Source organism: Phyllostomus discolor, chromosome 8, assembly GCF_004126475.2.
Source record: "Phyllostomus discolor isolate MPI-MPIP mPhyDis1 chromosome 8, mPhyDis1.pri.v3, whole genome shotgun sequence".
Taxonomy (NCBI): domain Eukaryota; kingdom Metazoa; phylum Chordata; class Mammalia; order Chiroptera; family Phyllostomidae; genus Phyllostomus; species Phyllostomus discolor.
The window spans coordinates 3,036,773-3,058,476 of NC_040910.2; the positions used below are offsets into that span (position 1 = coordinate 3,036,773).

Consider the following 21,704-nt stretch of genomic DNA (forward strand, 5'->3'; position numbering starts at 1 on the left):
AGCCCCGCAGGACGGAGCTGGCGTCTCGGAGGCATCTGTGGGGCGGATGTCCGTTCAGGTCCCCGACTCCGTCTCTCTCCCTCTTCGTCTCTCGGTCTCTCTCCACACACACGCACACACACACACTCAACTTCTCTGTGCCCGACCAACCAGAGAGCACTGCTCCTCCATTCCGTTGTCTTCCGCCGGTGTGCTCTGGACGCTCTCCGCGGTCAGCTTGTGGCCGCGGGGCTCAGCAGGCCCCGTAAGAGCTGCCCCCCCACCAGGAGCACACTGGGCTGGTGGAAGAGACGACTCACGCACACGGGCGGTGAGAGCACAGGACGGAGGTGAATCAGCACCGTGAAGGAGGCGTGTGACGGCAGAGGAGTTCCAGACACGTCCTTGTGCCCGGGGACGCCAGAGAAGTCTTGTGGAAAAAGCACGGCTTACCGTGGGCTTTGCAGGATGGAGAGGTGTTTACGGAATGACGTGGGAAGGCTGGGGGGACTGACGTGGAACCCGCAGCCCCGGTGAGCAGTGCCGCGGGCCGCGGGCCCCGCCCCCGTGCTCAGGGACAGCACAGGGCTGTCCCTCAGCTGTACAGCTGTCCCGTAAAAAGTGCCCAGCAGCCGGCCGGGCCAGGAAGGTGGGCAGAGGCCCAGAAGCACATGAAACTGCCCCTAGAAGGGACTCCTGTATGCCCAAGACAGTGCAGCTAACCTGGGGCTTTCTGCTGAAATCCAGCCTGGGCCGTGCGAGCCCTGCGTGGGAAGGGCATCACAGAGGCAGCGGGCCAGGCACTGTCCCCATGTCGGGCGTGGGTCCCCTGGCCGGGTGAGGCGGGTCTGAGCTGTCCCTGATGGGGGCAGTTGTCTGGAGAAGGTGGCTCTGGGAGCCGTGGTCAGCCAGCACGCATCCTCCCTCCGCCCTTCCCCTGCCCCAGGACAGTGTGCTGGGTACCTGGTCCCCTTCCACTGGGTCACTCAGGGTCTCCTTTACCTGCTCTTAACCACACGGCTGTCCCATCAACGGAGACATAGCTGAGAGCTCCTCTGATCCCTACGTGCACCAGGGTGCCTCCACGTCCCCGCCTCCTGCCCATCCATCCTCGCCCCCCCCCCCCCCCGCCATAGGGTCTGGGGGCACTGCCTGGCTCCGTCCCCTGCCCAGTGGACGAAACATAGGGCTGCACCAGGTTCCGGGTGCGTCTGCGAGGCTGACCCCCAGCCCGGAGCGGCATCCTAGGACCTGAGGCTCCCCGGCCTTGGCGCTCTGAAAACTTTCCCGTGGACTCCCTTCGGCCGGCCCCCCGGGGTTCCAACCCCAAAGGGCCCGCGGGCCAGCCCCTTCCCCTGAGGGGCTCCCGCCCTGGGCGGGCGGCTTCCCCGTCCCTGCCTGGCCCCCCCGCCCAGTCTGCCCACTTTACAAGGTCCCCTTCCCGTTAGACTTCACTGGGGGACTTCTTCTGTTGCTAATGAGAACTAACGTCTGGGAGCTAAAAAGAAAATCTTTTCTCTCTCAGAAGGCCCTGATGTTTTTTTCTCCCCTTACTATTTGTTTCAGCTGTGGGTTTGAAAGATCTATTTTTGAAACACAAAAGCTGCACAATAATTCTGTCTTTGTTTTTGTATTTCTGCTTTACTAATCCTCCCGGAGGCCATGAATGTCTCCAACTAAGTATCAGAGCCTCCAAAGCAGGGAAGTTTCCAGAAGACGGGGCACAACCCTGGCGCAGCCGCAGGACCAGAGCGGGCCGGGCTTGGAGACACTGGAAGGCCGGCGGCCCCTGGAAGGGAGGGCGGACGCCTGCCAGGGCGGCAAATGGGAAACAAATGTGGAAGGAAATCAAAAGGCGAGCATTGCGAGTCCCATTCCCAGCTCCAAGGGGGAGTCCCTAGATCACTCTGCCCGGCCGGCTGGGCGGCCCCGCGGGGGCATGTCCGGGCTTGCAGGGTCCGGACCCGGGAGAAGAGAAGAGCAGGGTGGAAAGGAATGGAAAGAGAAACCACGTTCGGCTCGTCCACGGTGTTGGAAACAGGCAGCAGGGCGCCCTGGCCCGGGGCCCCCAGCGCCGGCCTCGAGCGCAGACTCTGAAAGACACGAGGACCCGGTTCCAAGCGGGTCTGGCAGCCACGTGAGCCCAGTAATATGGAACCCATGGCGGGGGGGGGGGGGGGGGGGGGGAAGGAAAGCATTACTTTTCTTCGTTCTAGGAAACACAGCTGAAGAAGCAATATTATTCTGGCTCGAAAACCAGAAGTAGTGGCACCGCTGAAAACGAGCTCGGGGATTTAAGTAGAAGCACAGCCGTCTGGTGTGCTCCGGGGGCTCCCCCAGCAGACCCAGGCCGGGCCCCCGCGCTCCTCCTGGCTTCGGGTATTTGGGTCAAAGAAATATCTGCAAAAAAAAAAAAACTTCACAGAGAAGAAAGTCTAGAGAGTAAAGTTTTATTCACTCGTCCAGAAGGGAGAGGGGCGTGGGGTGGGGAGACCCACCAGCACCGAGGGGAGGGGGCTTTGGGCTTTCACTGGATTATAATTGGATTAAAAAAGGGTGGGGGTGCGCTGGCTGGTGTGGCTCAGTGGACTGAGCACTGGCCTGCAAACCAAAGGGTCACGGGTTCAGTTCCCAGTCAGGGCACATGCCTGGGTTGCAGGCCAGGTCCCCAGTAGGGGGCACAAGAGAGGCAACCACACGTTGCTGTTTCTCTCCCTTTCTTTCTCCCTCCCATCCCCTCTGTCTAAAACAAAATAAAAATAAAATCTTAAAAAAACGGAAGGGTGGCGGTGCTGTGGTGAGGCCCCTAGGCAGCTGGGGTGTTGTCACCCAAGGCTGCTGTGTGTGCCCATCTTATTTGCCGCCTGTGGCTGTGGGGGCAGGTAGTTCTGTTCTTGCTGCCAGTAACTCCCAGTCCTGGGGACGAGCTCAGAAGAGTAAAACGACAGTCGTGTTTCACAAGGTCACAGGCCTGCTGGCAAACGGGGCCACGACAGCAGATGGGGCTGGCCCTGCCCTCTCGGTGGTCACACGCACTTCACGTGCAATGACTCGTTCCATACCCCCAGGTGCCGTGTGAGGCGGACACCGCAGTGTTCCCACTTCGCAGCGGAGGAAGCGAGGAAACGTTAACTGAGCAAATACTATGCGCCAGGGACTAAGTGGTTTGTCAGTGGCACTTCCTTTGAGACTTTTGAAAAACTCTGAGAGTCTAGTGTCTCTCCCATTTTAGAGCTGGGCAAACTGAGATGCAGATAAGCGAGTTTGTTTGGAGGCGACACAGCTCGTGAGGGGTGGAGGGAGGATTGTAACCCAAGTCCATCTGTCAGCCCCAATCCCTGGCTCATGTAAGAGTGAAAAGCCAGAAAGAATGCATGCGCCCCATGATTAGTTAAGTTCGTGGTGCAGCTATACAATGGAACATTACACAGCTGTTAAAAAGGATGCTGAAAATGTGCCGTATTGATATACAAAACAAACTTTTCATCGGAAAAATAGGCAGGTAAAATATACACAATATGACTTCACTTTAAAATATATGAAATATGAGGAACACTTTTCAGAAAAGGACTGCACATGCCCCATGAGCGTGCAGGGGCTCTCGCGAAGGGCCTCAGGATAGGTCGCCCGGCGCACGCCTCCCGGCCCGAGGGCGATTTGCAGCTGATTCTTCTGAGCGACGACAGACACGCAGCAGAAGCCCCAAAACCAGGCAGGCGTTGCCTGAAAGGGAGCTTTCACTCCCGAGGGTCTGCCGCCCAGGTGCTCAGGTCCGGGGCGAGGCAGACGGCGAACCACGAGAGACTCCGTCGCCGGAGAAGGCACGGGCTGCGCGGCAGACCTTGCTGTGCTGGTGGCGCCATAGCCGGCCCCGCCCCCAGCGTCCCCCTCTCGTTTCCAGCTGAAGACGGTGTTGAAGGCGGTGCCGTGGACCCCCGAGGGGTTGCTCGTGGTTCCTCGGTATCTCCTGTGCACACGTGAGATACATACATTTTAATGGACGATGGTGTTTTTTAAAAATTTTTTAAAGATTTTATTTATTTATTTTTAGGGAGGGGAGGGAGAGAGAGAGAGAAACATCAATGTGCGGTTGCTGGGGGTCATGGCCTGCAACCCAGGCATATGCCCTGACTGGGAATCGAACCTGCGACACTTTGGTTCTCAGCTCACACTCAATCCACTGAGCTACGCCAGCTGCGGTGGGGGGAAGGGGGGAGGGAGTTCTTTTTAAAATGCCTTTTACCACAGGGGGCCTCAGACATGAGCTCCAAAGGGGAGAGGGGACATTTTTGCCCCCGCCCCCCACACTTGCTCAAAAACCGAGCATCTCAGGGTGGTGACGGCAGAGCACTGAGCCGGGCCCCGGGCCCTTGCGGCCACACGGCCCACACACCTGGCCTGCCGCCCCAGCTGTGGGAGCTGTAGGCCCCGCCTTACGCCGCCCAGGTGTGCCACGGAACACGCTCAGTGGGAGCTGAAGGCCCCTGGCACTCAGCTGACTCGGGGGCCTCGGGCCCTCCTGCTTCCTGCCCAAACGCAGGGCACACACCTCCCTTGTGTGAACGCAGGGCTCATGCCTCCCTCCTAAAGCTGGTGTACACCTCCGCCTGCGAACACATCCTCTCTGCAGGGGGAGACCTGGGACTGTGCTCGGCAGGACCGCCTGCGCCGAGGAAGCCCCCCTTCTGGGACGCCCCTGGCCACCTTCCCACAGTCCCCACCGGTGGGAGCCCACGCCCCCTCTGCCTTGTCCAGTCACCTCTCCGCGATGTCTTGCCCCCTGTGAGAAGGGCCCACGGTCCCTCAGGTCTCGCTGCCACTTCGGGGTGTCGCCTCTTTTCTGTGAAGCCCCTTTACACGCAAAACTACTAACATCAATAAAGACACGTTGTTTTTTTGCCCGTCAATCTTCCTTTTGTTGGCCTAACTCACAGGCCCCCCGATGCAGAGCCTGGGAGGGAGAGAAAGTTTCTTTCTCCCGTAGGTTCCTCAGTATTGCATCGCTCGCGTGTCTTGCTTTGGTAATGAGAAACACGAAGCAGTACAATAAGGCTCTGAAAACACCCTGTTCGCACGCCTTTCAGCAAAATCCTCTAACCACGTGGAAATCAAACCTCGTAGCAGGGAAGAGTTCAAGAAACACGAACGAGCCACGAATCTTACAATATTTATTTGCCACTGAGTCTGAATGGGTGATGGTGGCCAACGGGGGGTTGTGCTCCGTGAAGAATTTTGAAAGAGGAGAGGGATTCCGGGAGGGAAAACGTGGTCACGGTCCAGGATGGAAACCCTGTGACTGTCTCATCCCCACTCACGGTCTGGGCCGCGGGGAGGACGTGGGCAGTCCCACGTTCAAAGGTTTCGTTTCAGGGGGAGGAGGAGAGGAGCCTCGCACGGGCGATCCATCTGGGTGACGCGAGACTTCATCACGCTGCTCAGAATGGCAGGCGTACCATTTAAAGCTTAAAACAATTTCTGGAATTTTCCGCTTCATCTTGTGGACCATACTTTTAGATCGGGTGACCGGAACCGCCGACGTGACCCCGCAGACAGGGGGGCAGCCCTGAGGGGGGAGAGCACCGACCACCACCTCGTCGAGAGCCGTCGCGCTCCCGGCGAGGCCTCTGCGGTGCACACGCGGCCCCCAGAGCGGCCGCCCGTGGGTCTCGGCACGGTGGCGCTCGTGGCCATGGGGGAGGCCGTCCACGTGGCCTGAGGTAGTGGACAGTGACATGAATTGCACACGTGTCCCCTGGATGGAATTTCATGTTGGAACGTGAACTCTGTGAACAGTGTAGGGAGACGGGAACGGATCGCGTGAAGAGCGGAACATGAAGAGGTGCCTGGGCCGTGAGCGCTGTGGGTCAGGAGAGGACACGGCCAGCAAGCCGGCCTGAGAGGCAGCGCAGGGCAGGCGGCGACCGCCGGCCGTGTCTTAGGCTCGTGGAATGTGGGTGAAGTCCTTTTTGTTGTAATTGCTTTTGTTGTCATCCAGTTGCTCAAGCGCCAGATGGAAACAAAGGCTTACAACAGAGGAGCAAATGGGTGGCAGCGGCCGAGGCCAAACCGTTAGACAACGCCTGAGGAATTTCTGCCCCACTGGGAGGCGGGACGCGGCCGGGATCGGGACAGGGGCGTGGGGCCGGCCGAGGGAGCGGCTCTTCTGAAGATAGGAAGGAGCTGCATATTTTCATGCTGATGGCGGTGAACTGTTGGAGACGGGAGGATGTGGCTCTGCAGAAAGCCCTCCAGCCAAGGGGAGGAAATGTCCCGGGGGCGCGGCAGGAGCCAGCGGAGCCCCGGGGAGCCCATGCAGGTGGGCTGGCCACGCGATGGTGGGAGGCTGGGGGGATTCTGTTCTGATTGACTCCATTACATTCAGTGAGATAAGAAGCAAAGCAAGGAGTCAACGAGGAGCGGGGCTTTGTGGGAAGTTCGGGTGGAAACGGAGAGGTGCCAAATGGTCTCAGAAGCTCAAAGAGCTACCAGATCAAGACGACCTGGCTGCAAGACGACCTGGAGAGAACCCAGGGGCTACTTGAGGTCCGGCAGCCACCGGCCCCCCGACGAGCCCAGGGCAGGGTGCCTGTCCCAGATGCGCCAGGTCAGTGCCTTGCACGCATGGCCTTTCTTTTTCCTGTGACTCTTCAGTGAGTTCAGTTTCAGTGCCGCAAGTTGCTGCTGTTATCCTTCCCTGTCATCGCAAGTGCAGACAGCGGTGTGGAAAGCACCCCTGAACTTGAGATATCAGCGTGCTCTTCCTCTTGGAAGGTGTCTTCCTCCCCCGAGAACACCTTGTGCAGACCTCCCCGGGAGCCGGCCCTGTGCGGGGCTGCCGCCCAGCGGAAGCCGTGGCCTGGGACTTGTGGGTAGGAAGTAGATTGTGGGTTCTCATCAACTGCAAAATATAAAGAAATATGTATCCTTTTGCTCTGTATGAGCCGTGTGGTTTGGGTCTCTTTTAACGTGTCGGGTGAGCGAAGACAGGGCCACACAACCTGCACGACTGACTCTCCTCCGGGTTCGGTGCTGTTTGGAGCCTAACGCTGATGTCGCTGAGGGCATCTAAGCCCTGACCGGTGTGTCTCGGTTGGGCGTCGTCCCTCGGAGCTAAAGGTCGCCGGTTCGATTCCCGGTCAGGGCACATGCCTAGGTTGCAGGTTCCGTCCCCAGCCGAGGTGCATGCCAGAGGCAACTGATCAGTGTTTCTCTCCCTCTCTTTCTCTCTCCCCCCTTCTCTCTAGAAGTAAATAAATAAAATCTTTTTTAGAAAGAGTATTAATACCAGGGAGGCGGACAGGATTGCATGCTGGGGTTCAGTCTAAGTAGATCAGGAAACGGGGGAGAGACATGAAGAGGAATCCCTGAGGGAGAACAAACACGTTAGTAGGAAAAAGAAGGTTAGGCACTGAAAATCCCTGACCAAGAAAAACAGTGAGTCCATACTCTGTCTTTTGTTCCTTTAAAAGTACATGTTACACACGGAGAATGGCGAGTAGGAAAGAACAACGAAAGAGCGAGTGTGCCTGGCCGGGGTTTCCTCTCCACTCCCCCAAACACCCAGCTCGCAGGGACGGACGCCTGTGGCTCGCCGGTGTGTGGAGGCCAGACTCCTTCCCTGCCAGACTCTCGGTCGAAACCCTGGTGGTTTGTCCCCTGAAGTCACTGCCTGTGACTCGCACAGCAGAGGGCGTCGCTTTGGACACTGGTGCTTCCGGCACTTTCCGGACAACGCCGAAATGACAGTTCCTTCGCAGTCTCCACACCTGTGCCCAGCGAATCACAAAACGAGAAATAAGTCTGATAAACTCAGGAAAAACTGTTCACTCTCGATAATAACCTTAACAATCCAAACGAAACCCATAGCAAACTGCCCTTTTTTTGCACGTCCGCTTGTGCAAAGACTACATGTAGGACGATACACGAAGGCAGAGGGGAGGTGGGAGAGGCCTTCACCACACCTTTGGGAAAAAAACTGAACTGACACAGCTTTTTCAGGCCAGCTGGACAGAATGTTCCCCAAAGCCTTAACTCACTCTTTATTTAATTAGAGGTATTGATTGGGTGTCTTCCACCCGAAGGGCTGGAAACCATGTTCCATCAGTCCGTATTGCATAAGCGATTACAAGTGCGATGCGTCCTGGGAAAGGGAGACCAAAAGGAGATTAAAAACGGGGAGTTAATCCTCAGACGTAGTCAGAATTACGCAGTGAGACCATTCACACAGGGAGAACCGCCCAACCGCCCACAGACGGGGTGGGGGGCGGGGGTTGGACACCTCGTGGTGCATCCCTGCGGAGGGAAGAACACGACGCACTGAGCAGAGCTTCGCCGGAAAATGCTCAGCAAGGAAATGGCCGTGACACACCGGCACGCGGGACGCAACGCTGCGAACGCACTTTCGGTGGGGCCCGGTGCTGCCGAGCGGACGGAAATCGAGCCTGCCCGGCGCCTCTGCCCTTGGCCGCTCGCCTCTGCGGGATGGAGGCACGCGGGCCCCGCTTCCCCACGGTGCCGCTTTCTGCGCTTCCCGTCACCCGGGGTCCGCCGCCGCCCGAAAATATGAAGTGGGAAATCCCAGAAATAAGCAATTGGTAAATTTAAAATCGCGTCCCATTCCGAAGAGCGTGCTGAGATCTCCTACCGGCTCAGCCGGGGCAGGGACCAGGCCTGCGCCCAGCGCTGCCCACCCCCGCGCGTGGCCCTCCCGCTGCGTCCTCCCGGGGCGGGTGGGGGGGGGGCTGCCTGGGTTCCCGGGGTGTCGGCAGAGGGAGGGAGGGGCCGCACTCCCATCGCGCTTGCTGCAGCGCGTTGTGACACTTGTTCTGTTGTATCCTTAGCTATTGCTGTCCACCTCCCACTGCGCCTAATTTGTAGGTTAAATGTTACGGTGAGCGTGTACACGTGTACGAGTGTAGGAAAAAGCGTAGCATATGGAGGGGCCGGCACTACCCAAGGGCATGGGCATCCCTGGGGGGCCTTGGAAGGCCACTCCCCCCCACAGATACGGGCACCTAACATCCTAGCAAAATGTCAGCAATGATGATTGCTAGCTGGGGATGTTACAGTAATATTTCCTTCTTCACGCTTATCTTCACAGACCTGGAAAAACTCATAATAATTATGCTAATAATGCTAGCTTTTCAGACAGCGTATTGTTTTGGGGGGTTTAAATTAATGAAAAAGCATTTTCCTATCATAGAAGACATCGGAAAAAACCATTTGAAATTTTCAAGCCCAGTCAAGTCCTGTTCCAGCTTTAAAAAAATGAAAAAGAAATCATTACTCATTCTTTCTATTACTTCTGTGGGAAGACCTTCGCTTTAAGAACACGAAGTTGAGATGAAATTCCGTACCCTCCTAGTGACGAGTACCTGAGGCGTTCCGGTGACCTTTCCCACCCAGGGGACGGCCGCGGAGGGTCAGGCTTGAGGTCATGGGCTGGGGAGTTGCGCAGTCATCCTTCTGGCTGAGAGCACAATGAACTTGGGCTGCAGACGGAGCTGATGCTCGCTCGGTGACGAGAGAAAAAAACTATTCAGTCCTTCCTGTGAACACACGTACCGGCCATCATCAGGCTGTGTGGATGGGTCAGAGTTTACAACAGCTGTAAATCTGGCCCACGTTGCTTCTTTGACCATATATGGCCGGGGCAAAGTTACTGGTGTCTGGGAACACTTCTGGGAAACAGAAGTGTCTTGGAGGAGGGACAAAGAGTGTCGGGGCTGTGCAGACGGAGGAGCCCGTCGGGGTCCTCCTCCTGTCCCCAGAGAGGCCGCCAGCGGAAGAGCCGGCAGTAACGGGTGCTCCGGGGGGACACCGACAGGAAAGCACGGCCCTCTCTTCGGCAATGGTGCCCTCTTGGTCTCTGACCCAAAGGGCTGGTGGCGCGTGGGGGCTTGCGTGATGGTCACAGCACGCGATGACAGTGATCAGGTGGCCCTGTCTTGAAACATCCCCTTGCGATGTGAGCGTTCCAGGTGTGACCTGTGCAGAGGTCGGAGGAATCCTGGCCACCCAGCCTCTGGGCACAACCTTGACTCCGGGCACATGCCGGGCACGTGGGCTTGTCCCGACTCTGGTTTCCGCTGAGCCCGGGTCTGCCGCTGCTCGGTGCACCCTCCGACCCGACCTCCGGAGGGGACGCAGGCCCGGCAGGAGGCCACGGGATATTTAACCGCCGCGTGGTCCTCCTTCACGTCACCTTCTCCCGAGCCACATCCCGCCGTGCTGCCCTCGTCCCATTTGTCCTTGTTCTTTGACTTCGACGTAGAACTTCACTCGCATCCACATTGTTGCTACCTCCAAGGTGTTCCTTTCTATCCCGTAGAATGGCCTTTCAACTCTGATCGTATTGTCTCTGCCACTGACCAGCATCCTGGGCCCGGCGAGGCCACAGTTGCGTGGAGCGCGGTGCCCCGTGCAAGTGCTGGGCACTGGCGGGGGGGGGGCTGGGGGGACTGGGGTCCAGCGAGTCACTCTGGGGGTGGATCTGCCTGTGTCCCCAGGAGCTGAAAAGCAGGGACCCAACAAACCCGTGACTAGTTACAGCTGAGGAGAAAGACTTAAACACGGGCACACGGGGGGGCCGGTGCGCCGGGGGTTGTGGGGTGCAGCAAGGACCTATGTCCGTCCTGGCGCCACGGCCAGGCCGTGCATAAAGGCACGGGGGGTGGGGGGGCGCCACTCCGGAACCCCCTGCAGCAGTTACAGTGTGAACAAGGCGGCCGCACTTGACCGACACGGGACGTCTTCTGCGACGCACAGGGGGTGACCCAGCGAGTTGCTGGAGGGGAAGGAGGTCGCTCCACAGCGATGCGTGCAGACCGGCCCCACTCTCGCGGCCGCTGTTGTTCGCCACAGAACTGCATCCCGTGCTGATGGCGGGCCGTCAACGAAAACACTAAACTCGTGACAGCTGCAACTTGCTTCATAAGCCTCCACCGATGGCCGTTTTTATTGCTTCCCTTTGGGACGTTTGCAACCGCACCCTCGGTGGAAGTGCCTGCGTTCCCGGTCACTGTCCCCGCGTGTGAGTGGGCTGTGGGACAGACGCCCGGGGGGGCGGGGGGCGCTGCTGGACTGGACTGGACGGCGCGCAGATTTGGAATGTGACCCCGACAGTGGCGTGAGCCCCGCCGGCGGCGCGGGGGGCCTGCGTGCTCCGTCCAGCTCTCGTGCTGAACTTCCTGGCTGCGGTCACTGGGGGCGGGGGGGGGGGCCCTGTGCCTCCTTCTGGGCTTCATCTGCATTTTGTGCGCATTTTACAGTTCTTCCCTGTGTGCTAAAAGGTTACTGTATGCAAACAGCATGCATTTGCCTGTGTGTATTATCCGCATTTCCTTTTCTGCGAACCGCTTGTTCTTCCTCCTTGGCCCGTGGATCTCCCTCCGCTCACTGATATTTAAGGCCTCTTCTATATTTGGAAGGGTCACGTGGGCGTCACGGACGCGGCATATTTTCCCAGTGTGTCACTCGTCTCATGACTTGGTCGGGAGCAAGGGCAGCACTGGCGGTGGGGGCCCGCGGCCGGTGTGTGCGATCGCAGGGGTCGCTCGAGCAGCTGCCCCGGGACCAAGGAGCAGCCTGTCCCGAAGGTGCATCCGGGTTCCCCCTTCCGGAGGGGTTGCTTTAAGAAGGCAGGGTTGGTTTTTTGGGTTTTTTTTTTCCCCTAGTCTTTACACGCTAAAAGGACAAGTGCTCTGAACGGAGGGTCAAGATGCCCCTTTAAGCTAACGTGAAGGAAGAACAGCTGGACACCGGGATTAGACTCTCTGTAACGCGAGCAGGTCACGCAGAGGCTAAGGAATAACTGGGCCCCCGTAAGGGTCCGTCTCTGTAACAGATTTCTCATCGGTAATAATGTGTTTGGGTGGCACTGACGTGAGGAACGCGGGGCCCCTTGGACTCGCGCTCCTCCCACCCAGCTCGCACGCAGGGATGGGGACGACCGCGTCTAGCGCCCCCCGCTGGCGGAGGTGTAAGGACAAACCTCTGCTGGGCCGCCCAGTGGCGCTGGGGGGAGCCCCGGAGGGCACTGAGGAGTGGGACACACCCTGAAGTTTCGATTTTTCTGAGCATCGTGGCCGATCTCGGGAGGCAACACCAAGGTCCACTCGAGAAGCCCGGTCCCCTGGCCAGTGCAGTCACGCGGAAAGACGCCTGAGGGTGGTGAGTGACTGGAGTTCGGGCATTCGGTTGGGGTAACGGAACAATATTTAAAAATAAAATCGCTGCCCTGGCTGGCATAGCTCAGTGGATTGAGCATGGGCTTCGAACCAAAGTGTCGCAGGTTCGATTCCCAGTCAGGGCACATGCCTGGGTTGCAGGCCATGACCCCAGCAACCATACATTGATGTTTCTCTCTCGCTCTCTCCCCCTCTTTCCTTCCTCTCTAAAAATAAATAAATAAATAAATAAATAAATAAAATCTTTAAAAAAATAAAATGAAATTGCTGAAGGTAACACAATCAAGCCTTGGCTATTTCAGGAATTGTGTGTGTGTGTGTGTGTGTGTGTGTTGCGTATTTGTTGTTTAAAACCCAGGACACAAAGTCGACGTCACGCACAGAACGTTTTTCTGGAGAGACCGGAACCTGCTGCCCGGGGGCGGGAGGCCGACGCGAGGCCCCTCCTCCCACCGCGGGCGGGCACAGAGTCCAGTGCTGGCTATCTCCTCCCCGACGTGCACCGTGGTCGTCATGGGAACGGCGCGGGGGCTGATGGGGTTAGTGCGCCGTGCTGGCTTTGAGAAGACAGTCACCTGTGCACTTCAGCGGGGTTTCACGAGGAAATGGGCTGCATTAGAAGAACGATTCACACCTCGAGTCCCACAATCACTGACCGCAACGTAGACGAGGAGCCTGGTTTTCAAAGACTTTTTAAAACAGAATTAATGCATGCACGCATTGAAAAAAAAATTATCGACACCCTGCTCAGTGCCTCTGGGCCCGAGGATGCTGCAGTGTTTCGGACAAACAGGTTGATCCTGTATTCTGCCGGGGAGAGGGGACTGATAATAAGCAAGAAAACAAATAAATAGGTAAGATACAACTTTAGACATGTGATGTGATAGTGAGCAGCCAGAGGCTATTTTTATAAAACAAAAACAATCTCACCACCCAAAGGAATCAGGATTAGCACTTTAACAGATGTCCTTCCAGTAAGTGTTTGGGAGTGCGGAGAACACCACAGACACTGACACGGCTTTGCCAACTGCTTCTCTCGGCTGACAGTATGTTGCGAGTGGTCCTCCACGCTGCGCCTGCTCCCACAGAGCTGTGCGTGTGGCCACGGGGAGCACATCAGTCCGTGGGAGCAGAACGTGATTTGTTCAGATTAGTTCGTTCACCTTTTATTACTATTTAGTTTCTCTCTCCTTTTTCTCCATTAGGATCGATGTCGTGTTGGACGGCAAGCTTGTGAAATGTATTTGTTTGTTTTCTTTCTCCTTAGGGTAAATTTCTGGCATCAAAACATTGGGTCAAATGATATTTAATTTCACACCTTAAAGGACGTGATGCACACACTTTTAAACTGCCCGTCCGAATGCGGCGACAATGTATTTGCCATCTGGTGGCTCATGAGTCTCCAGGTCACCTTGTCCTTGGTCATCTCTCTCTTTCTTTTCCTCTCAACTTTATGAGAGGAACATTTTATTTTTATTTCAGCATACATTTCTTTATTTTTCTAAGTTATAATTTGTGCACCATAAAATTTACCATTTTAAAGCATGCCATTCAGTGTGTTTTCAATATACTCATCAATATCTAGTTCCGGAGGCTTTTCGTCCCTGAAACGAACAAACAAACGTGCAAACAACTCACACTCATCAGCTGTCACTCCCCCTTCCCTCCGCTCGCAGCCCCCGGAAACCACTGATCTGCTTCTGTCTGTCTGGACTTGCGCATCTCGGAGAGCTCGTGTGAATGGCATCACACACTACGTGGGCTTTCCTGTCTGGCCTCTTCGACTTAGCGTTACGCTTTGAGGTTCATGCGTGTTGTTGCCTGTAGGTGCACTTCATTCCTTTTTATTGCCCAAACACACCCATTCCCTACCTGTGCTGTGTACTGTTTGTTCACTCATCAGCCGGCCGACACTCGGGCTGCTTCCACGCAGGGCTGTTGTGAATACCGCCGCTCCGACCGCCCAAGCACACGCTTGGTGCGCCCATGTGTTCTCACGTCTTCTGTGCGCACACTAGAATGGACTCAGGACTCCACACAGCGACCCCGTGTTTAATTCTGTGAGCAATCGCCAGGCTGTCTATCGAATGAACTGGAAGAGAACCTAGACTCTCTGGCTAGAAAGAAATGATAAAGCGTTATTCCAGGGCCCTAGGGTTTGCAAACAGAAACACGACTAGGCGATACCCACAGCATTCCAAACAAGAAAGGAAAGCCAAGCGTTCCCGTCATAAATTAAGCGGTACGATCTCGAGAAGAATCCGTTCCGCGTGCTTAGCCTCAGGACTGGTCCCAGATGGCGATCCTCCCCACGGCCGGTGGCCGGGGTGATGGAGGTCAGGCGCTCTGGACGCAGGAACATTCCTTCCTCTTAGCCCTTCAGGGGGGCGGCAGGGGGGCGGCAGGAGGGTGTCTGGAGGTTGGACGACACGGGACTGGGAAATTCAGAAGGTGGAAGCAGGAACAGAATTGGCCCCTCAGGCCCAGACCTACTTGACTTCCGTGACTTAGCAGCCTGGCTATAGTGACTCCATTGTGCTCCTCTCCCTCCTCCCCCAGCGCTGCAGGCCAGCGCTCCGGGATGCCTGCGGAGACCTCGTGGGAGGGAGCTGTCTCCACAGACCTCCAGTGCAGGAAAAACCTGTCCGTTTTGGAGAGAGGCCTCGGAGAGCACGGACTAGCCGGGGCAGAGCACGCCTGCTCTCAAAGCTCGGAGCCACTCTCCCTCCTAACGACACCCCAGACCTGCATCTGGGGCTGAGCCCCTGGGAGACCTGCGAAACCTGCGAACAAATGCACTCGTGGGTGATGTTTTGAAACGACGCATGTTCCTCAATAGACGAATTTCTGTATGCTCAGCTCTTCCTGGAAGCTTTCCTTAACCCCACCTGCCCCCAACTGACTTAGCCCTCGTGGGGGAAACCTCACTTCATGTCACTCCCCCTGGCCTCGGCGCTCCCTGGCGGCACTGGCCTTGTCCATGCCCCTCGGCGTCTCCCGCCTCGCTGGGCATCTCCCACCACACCTACCGAAATGCTTTGCGCGGGTGGGCGCTCAGTGTATCGAGCTTCATGGAGGGATAGCTTGCTAATCCGCAGAGCTTCTTACATTCCCCCGAAAACTGCCGGAGTGCAACTAACTTCAGTCCCGCGCAGTTCGGGGTTTCCGCCCAAGTACCCTCTCCTGGAAATGCCCGGCCATTCAGCTACGGTCGGTGCCAGTTTAGGACTAAGACGCGAGCACGCGCGTCCGTCACGGGAGGGATCTGGGGCCCAACTTCGCCTTCGAGTTGCCCCATTCAGGTTGGTTTGGTTAAAAGGAAACCTCTCCTCTTGGCAGCCCAGCCCACTCCCCTCCTGCGGCCTCCTCCTCGCCTTTCCTTGGCAAATGATTGCAACGTGGGCCTTGGATCGCAGCGGTTCGTGTCCCGCGGGCGCCCTCTCTTTTCGGGGCAGACGCGTTCAAACCCTGCTCCGACACAGGACCCCGCCCCCCACTTCCGAGTCCCCCGCTCCTCCGAGGTGGACAGAGTTCCTCGGCCCCAAACGCTGGCCCGGAGAAACAACGGGGTAGCAAGTTGCCCCCAAACTTTTAAAGGTTGCGTCACTGCTGGCTGCGCGCTAGAACTCGGCGGTGCCGGGAAGGGCTAAACGTGGTTCTTTGGCGCAGGGCTGGGCTGGGGCGCCTTCGGGGGGAGGTTCCGGGTGGAACCCCCGCACGCCCCGCACCTCCCCACCCCGGCCCCGCTCAGGCCCCCACAGGGCCGCCCTCGCGCGCCTGCGTCCTGCGGCCGGAGCGCCCGGCCCCGAAACCCCGGAGCGGGCAGGGGGCGGCGCGCGCAGAGGGCGGGGAGCTGCGCGTGGGGTGGGGGTGTCGGGGGCGGAGATGTAGAAGTGGTGACGCCGAGGCCCGGCGGTGCCAGAGCGGCGGACGCGCTGCCTGCGGCCGCAACAGGATCCCGGGCCGTCCGGAGAGTGGTGGCCGCGGAGACTCCGAGCTCCACACCCGGGCTCCGGGGCCGGCGGGGAGGGCAGGGACGAGCAGCTCGAGGCTGGGGGCCCCCGGGCGCGGCCGAGCGCCGCGGGGCGGGAGGCTGGGGGGCCGAGGTCGGGGCCGCGGCCGGGGCCCGGGCCGCGCCTCAGAGCGAGTCGGGGGCCGGGGCCGAGGGGCAGCGGCTCCCCGCGCGGCGCCAGGGGCTCGGGGACCCCGGCAGGGCCCCGGTGGGGCCATGGCCGCCGGGAGCATCACCACACTGCCCGCCCTGCCGGACGACGGCGGCAGCGGCGCCTTCCCGCCCGGCCACTTCAAGGACCCCAAGCGGCTCTACTGCAAAAACGGGGGCTTCTTCCTGCGCATCCACCCCGACGGCCGAGTGGACGGGGTCCGGGAGAAGAGCGACCCACACAGTGAGTTCTGGCCGCCCCCACCGCCGTCTCCTGGGGCTCCACCTCCTCTCCGCTCCAGCCCCCATTTCCACCTTCTGGGGTGCGCCCTCCTGTCTGCTCCAGCCCCCCATTTCCATCTCCTCCTCCACTCCATTCCAGCCTCCGCGCCCGACTGCCCTTTACTCAGACCCGGTGGGACTGCGGTTTCTTTCCGCGAGGCCCTCGGTGGTTTCCGGCTCGCCGCCGGCCGCCTCCTCGCCCGGCTGCGGTGTCGGGTCAGGCGCCCCCCCGGGCTTTGCGGGTGCCAGTTTCCCCGTAAACCGTCCCCTGGGCTCGGAGCCGCAGGGCGCGCGGCCCGCTCCCGTCTGGGCGACAACCTGTCGCGTCCGGAGGCCTGCGGTGAGGAGAGGTGTGTCCCCGGCCCCAGGTCCCGACCTCTTCTCGGAGCACTCGGCAGCCCCGCGGGCGCGGGGGAGGACCGGGGGGGACGCGGCCGAGTTAGGTGCTCTTTGCTGGAAGCGCGGCTTCCCGAGTCGCGCCCTCAAACGCCCATCTGGCAGGACCCGAGCGCCTGGCACCCAGCGCTCCCCATCCGTTTCTCCCCCACCCTCCTGAATTGCCCAAAAGCTGAAACAGAGAAAAAAAAAGGGGGGGAGGATTCTGAACAAAATGAGACAGACCTTTGTTTCAACAGTGAGGAAAACTGCAGAAACTTCTCCCTCCCACCTGCAGTGACTTGCTCTGGGACCCTGAGGGTAGCGTGAAGGGGTAGTGTGTACCTCGCCACGGGGCCCAGGGGCGCTGGGGACTTTGGACACAGTGCGTGGCGGCCTCTGTCCGCAGCCTGCGTTCTGTGGAAACCATCCGTTGGTGGTCACGGAAACGCCACCGTGGAGTCCCTGGTCCTCGGACTGCAGGCCGCTCTGGGAGCACCCGAGGGTGCGCTGCAGCACACCTCGGAGCCCCGAGCCCCACTAGCTGGCTCCTTAGGGCTGGAGCGGGGCTGAGCGTTCACATTTGCCGCGAGTTCCCCGGGGGGTGCTGGCCGGGGCGCACTGTGAGAGCCCCCGTCCCCCGCCCCGTGACAGAGAGGAAGGAGCGTGCAGGGGCTGGGCCGGCGAACGTGGCTGCTGGGGTTTGAAGTGAGAGGACCAGGGCCGGGGGACAGTTTACCCGCAGACGCGGGTCAGACACCTGTGTTGACAGCTGTGCGTTCCAGGCCCTGGCCAGGCATGTGCGTTTGTTAGGCCACCGTCCGCATACACCGAGGTGTGGGCTCGATCTACCGGCAGGACACGTACGACAAACAACCCACGAACGCATGAATGCATACAGTGGAACGACAAATCGATGTTTAGAAAGGTCATGTGCCTGCGTCCCTTCCCTCCCGGGTTTCAGGTGGAGGAGGATTTGGTGGCCCATTTACCTGGGAAGATGGGGAGCTAAGGTGCTAACTCTCTCTGTGGGGAAGCTGGTGAATGCCACCCGCCGGGGAAGGAGGAAACCCGGAAAGCTCTGCCACCAAACCCGCACTCCCTGATAAAGGACAGGGAGTGCGCTTTTGGGGCAGCTGGGTCTTTACAGATCCCAAAGTACCGACAAGCAGAAAAGATGCAGGTCTTTAATGCTACTGTTTTTTCCAGGCCTGCCATAATTTAAACACTCTATCAGCCACTCGCATTACCCAGCCCAGCTGAACTGAACAGGAGCTCGCAGGCCGGGTGCTCGGGTAGCGCTGGTCCCCTGCTGTCCCCGCTGTGCTGTCTGCCTGCTGGGCAGTGCTGGCCCTGCAGGCGAGGACCAGCTGCAGGGCCGCCGCAGCTGCTGCATGCTCCTCCAGCGGAGCCCGCTCTCTGTTTGGAAGACCGCAGGCTCCCCCAGATGAAGTTCCTGGCGGGCTTCCCCCCACCTCTTTCCCCCCTCAGACACGTTCTAAGCCGCCGACTCAAGTTTTTTCCCTGCGGCCTTGGCTGCCAGGCTTCCGTCAGCAGAGCGCTGTAGGGGCTCCTGAGTGAGGGTCGTTCTGAACTTCAGGCCACGTTTCAACCCTCGTGAAATGACGGTTAGCTTTCCTTCCCAGCCGTGGCCACTCCTGTGATCTTGTTATAACTCAGTGGTTCTCAAACGGGGGTGATCTCGCCGCCCAGGGAGTGTTTGGCGATGCTCAGAGATGTCTGTGGTCATCGCACCCTGCAGGGTGCTGCTGCCGTCTCGCAGGCGAGGCCGGGGTGCTGGCGCACAGCCCACGGTGCACGGGGGATCGCGTTCTGACCCTCGTGTCAGCAGCGCCGGGGCCAAGTGACCCTGCCTGCTCGGTAACCGGCCACAGGGGGCGGCTCGGAGTGCTGGGGTCCTCGCCCAGGCTCGGGGGGTGTGCCGGTTTCCCTAAGTCACCTTTCATCAGGCAGTAGCCTGGGAGAATATGAACCTAAAAATGACGAGTTCAGGCCTCTCGTGTGCAGCCAGCTCGGGCTTCAGTGTGAGTCCGTGTACTTTGCCGGCACGTCAGAGGCGTGATGCCGGCGGTGCACCGGACCCGGGGGAGACCGGTGGAAAGACAAGTGAGGACGTGCCGTCGCCTTCTCTCGGCCGCATCTGCACCCCCAGGAGAAGCATACTGGCCAGTGTGCACACACGTGACTGCCGGTGGCCGGCAGCCTCCCACTGACCACAGCTCAGGCGTCTAGACCTGTTGGAAATGCCGAAACACCCAGGGCTGGCCGCCCCCCGGCCGTTCCATCCTGCCGGCCCGAGAGTCGGCCTCGGAGGTCGAATCCGTGGCTGCGAGCGCTGTCTGCCCGGGTGGCGTCTGAGCACGACGCCCTCTAGAGGCAGAGTGCAGCCTCTGTCGCACGTGAGCACGTCGTGTGACTTCGGTCGTGATGCAGCTCCTTCCCCAGAGCTGACCCCGAGGGCCGGCATTTTGGAGGGCTGCTTTGAAGACTGCTGCGGTGCAGGGTGCTGGGGAGGTGCGGGTAGGTGGCGCCGGCACCAAGGGGGAGACCGGGCAGGGGACAGAGGCGGCAGGAAGGGCGGCTGGGAGGGGCCTGAATGCAGCGTTTCCAGCTTCTGGGTGCCTGCGGCTCCGCGTCACCGCGCACTTGGGTGTTCGCTGGGGTCCTTTCGCTCTCGGGGGCCCGAGTGGCTGCTCTTCCTCCTGGTCCTGGGGGAGCCCCCCTTTGCTGCGAGGGTCTGGGTGCCAGTCTGCTCCCCTGGCAGGTGCCACACGCCGGCTGTCCTCTGGCGCCCTGGGTGCTCTGGCGGGGCTCTTCTGGACGTCCACAGACAGCCTCTGCCGTGTCCCTGGGCCAGTAGAGGAAGCCGTCTGTCTCCCCTTCGCTTCCTTCCCGTAAACGGACACGCTGGGTGGGTGGCACCGGACTCTGTCCCCTCACCTGCTCGGCTCCTGCCTGCCCGCGGACCCCATGGTCTGCCTGCGTGAACTTGGCCTTCACTGTGCCGCCGTTTGTCCCCAGTAAACAAGTGGAGTAAGCCCTCCGTAGCTCATGCGGCGAACATCCTGTAATCAGTGCGGCCCCAGAAGGACAGCACGTGAGTCACAGACGTTACCACACCTCAGGGGCCGGGGACGAGGAGGCCACGCCCAGTGACTTCAGCCCGGGAGCAGCGGCGCCCCTGGCGGGCCCCCGTGTGGGTCCGTCGTGTGGCCGCTGTGTGATGGGACGCCCACAGCGGTGTGTGGCCACGGGCTCCTGCATCTTCGAGTTTTGATTTATGGCGGCCAGGGTCTGCGGGCTTACTTTGAAAATAAAGCGTCGCAGACGTGATCATCAAAGCAAGAACCATCTTTCGCACGTTATGATAGTAAAACCGACCTTACCCATGTGCATGTGGATTCTCAGACGTGTCCATGGGCGGCGTCAGAAAAGGCGGGTTAAGGCCCCGCTCGCACCGTGAGGACCGTCCCTGACCAGCCACGGCAGGGCGGCGGCGGCCATATGGCCACCATTTCCCGGCGGCGCGGCATGTGCTGCGGCTCTGCCTGCCCTGCCGGGGGCGCCCCTCTGCCCCGAGCTCGGCCTCGGGAGACGCCGGCCCGGCATGGGGCAGACGCGGGCGGTCAGGCCCACCCATGTTCTGTGCACCCGGCTCTGTCCTGCTCTGTTCCGTGGTCAAGCTTGTCACCCCTGCGCTCCAGGGTCAAGGTGCTGGTCTCGCTCTTAGCTCAGGTGTCGGCAGGGCTCCTCACACGTAACTTGGGGGGTCTGGGAGATGGTGGGGGACAACAGCTCTCTGTGCGGGGTTTCGCTGGGAACGCGGGGCTGCGTGGCGTTGCCGGGAAGTGTGGCCGTGGCCTTGTGACTTGCCATCCCCCGCTGTGTCCACAAGGTCGGCTGCCGCGCTCTGTCCTGCCCCCCGACTCACCCCGCTCCGTGCCCCGTGATTCATGGCCGCAGGAACGTGGGAGAGGACCACACGGTGGCGGGTCCTGGGGACCCTCACCCCCATAGCCGTGGGCTGGGGTTCTAAGAAGCCGGACTGGTCTCTTCTAAGTGCCTCCGGGGTGTTTTCTGGTGCGAGGGAATCGGAGGGGCTGACGGACACAGACGGCCAACATTCGGTGTTTAATGTCTGTCTTGCCGTCCGCCAGTCTTCCCGCGCGGGACGGCCGTCGGGCTGACCGGTGTGTCCCCGGTGCTTGCTCGCTCACGCACAGAAGCCCAGGGGGTGTGTGTGCTCTCAAAGGGCCGCTGGCTGCCCCATGTTGACCTTCCCGCCAGACTGTATCACCCCGCAGGGTCCTGGAAGGAAAGGGTCACAGGTTTCCGAGGTTTCTGGACGTCAAAGCCCTGGTTTAGTGTGTAAGTAAGCTCTACCTTGATTTATCATTAAAATTTACAACTAAACAGTAGCTGACATCAGCCAGGAGAGACGCGGGTTTTTAAAGAGGGACTTCGTGCGGCGTGGGCGTGAGCTGGCTGGGTCCCGGGAGTGGTTCCTCTCCGCTCACAACGCTGGTGACCTCCGTAGGCACCGCGACTTCTCCGCGTCACAAGTAAGGCCCCGGCAGCCCTGGGCCTCCCACTCGGGGCGCGCTCACCCGTCCCACGGTGACGGCCGTGGGCCACCCGCCGCGCTCGGTGCGGCGACACAGCGAGACGCGTGGCCGGTCTCGGTGAGGGGCTTTGTG

General features: G+C 59.7%; 1 protein-coding gene across 1 annotated transcript in view; it reads left to right on the forward strand.

Moving 5' to 3' along the window:
• Positions 1-16,051: 16,051 nt before the first annotated feature.
• The window catches only part of FGF2 (fibroblast growth factor 2), a 33,836-nt gene continuing 28,183 nt past the window's right edge, over positions 16,052-21,704 (forward strand). Inside the window, exon 1 of the mRNA XM_028519551.2 lies at positions 16,052-16,573. Within this exon, the coding sequence (XP_028375352.2) occupies positions 16,396-16,573 (178 nt within the window). The 5' untranslated portion in view covers positions 16,052-16,395. The remainder of the gene's footprint in view (positions 16,574-21,704) is intronic.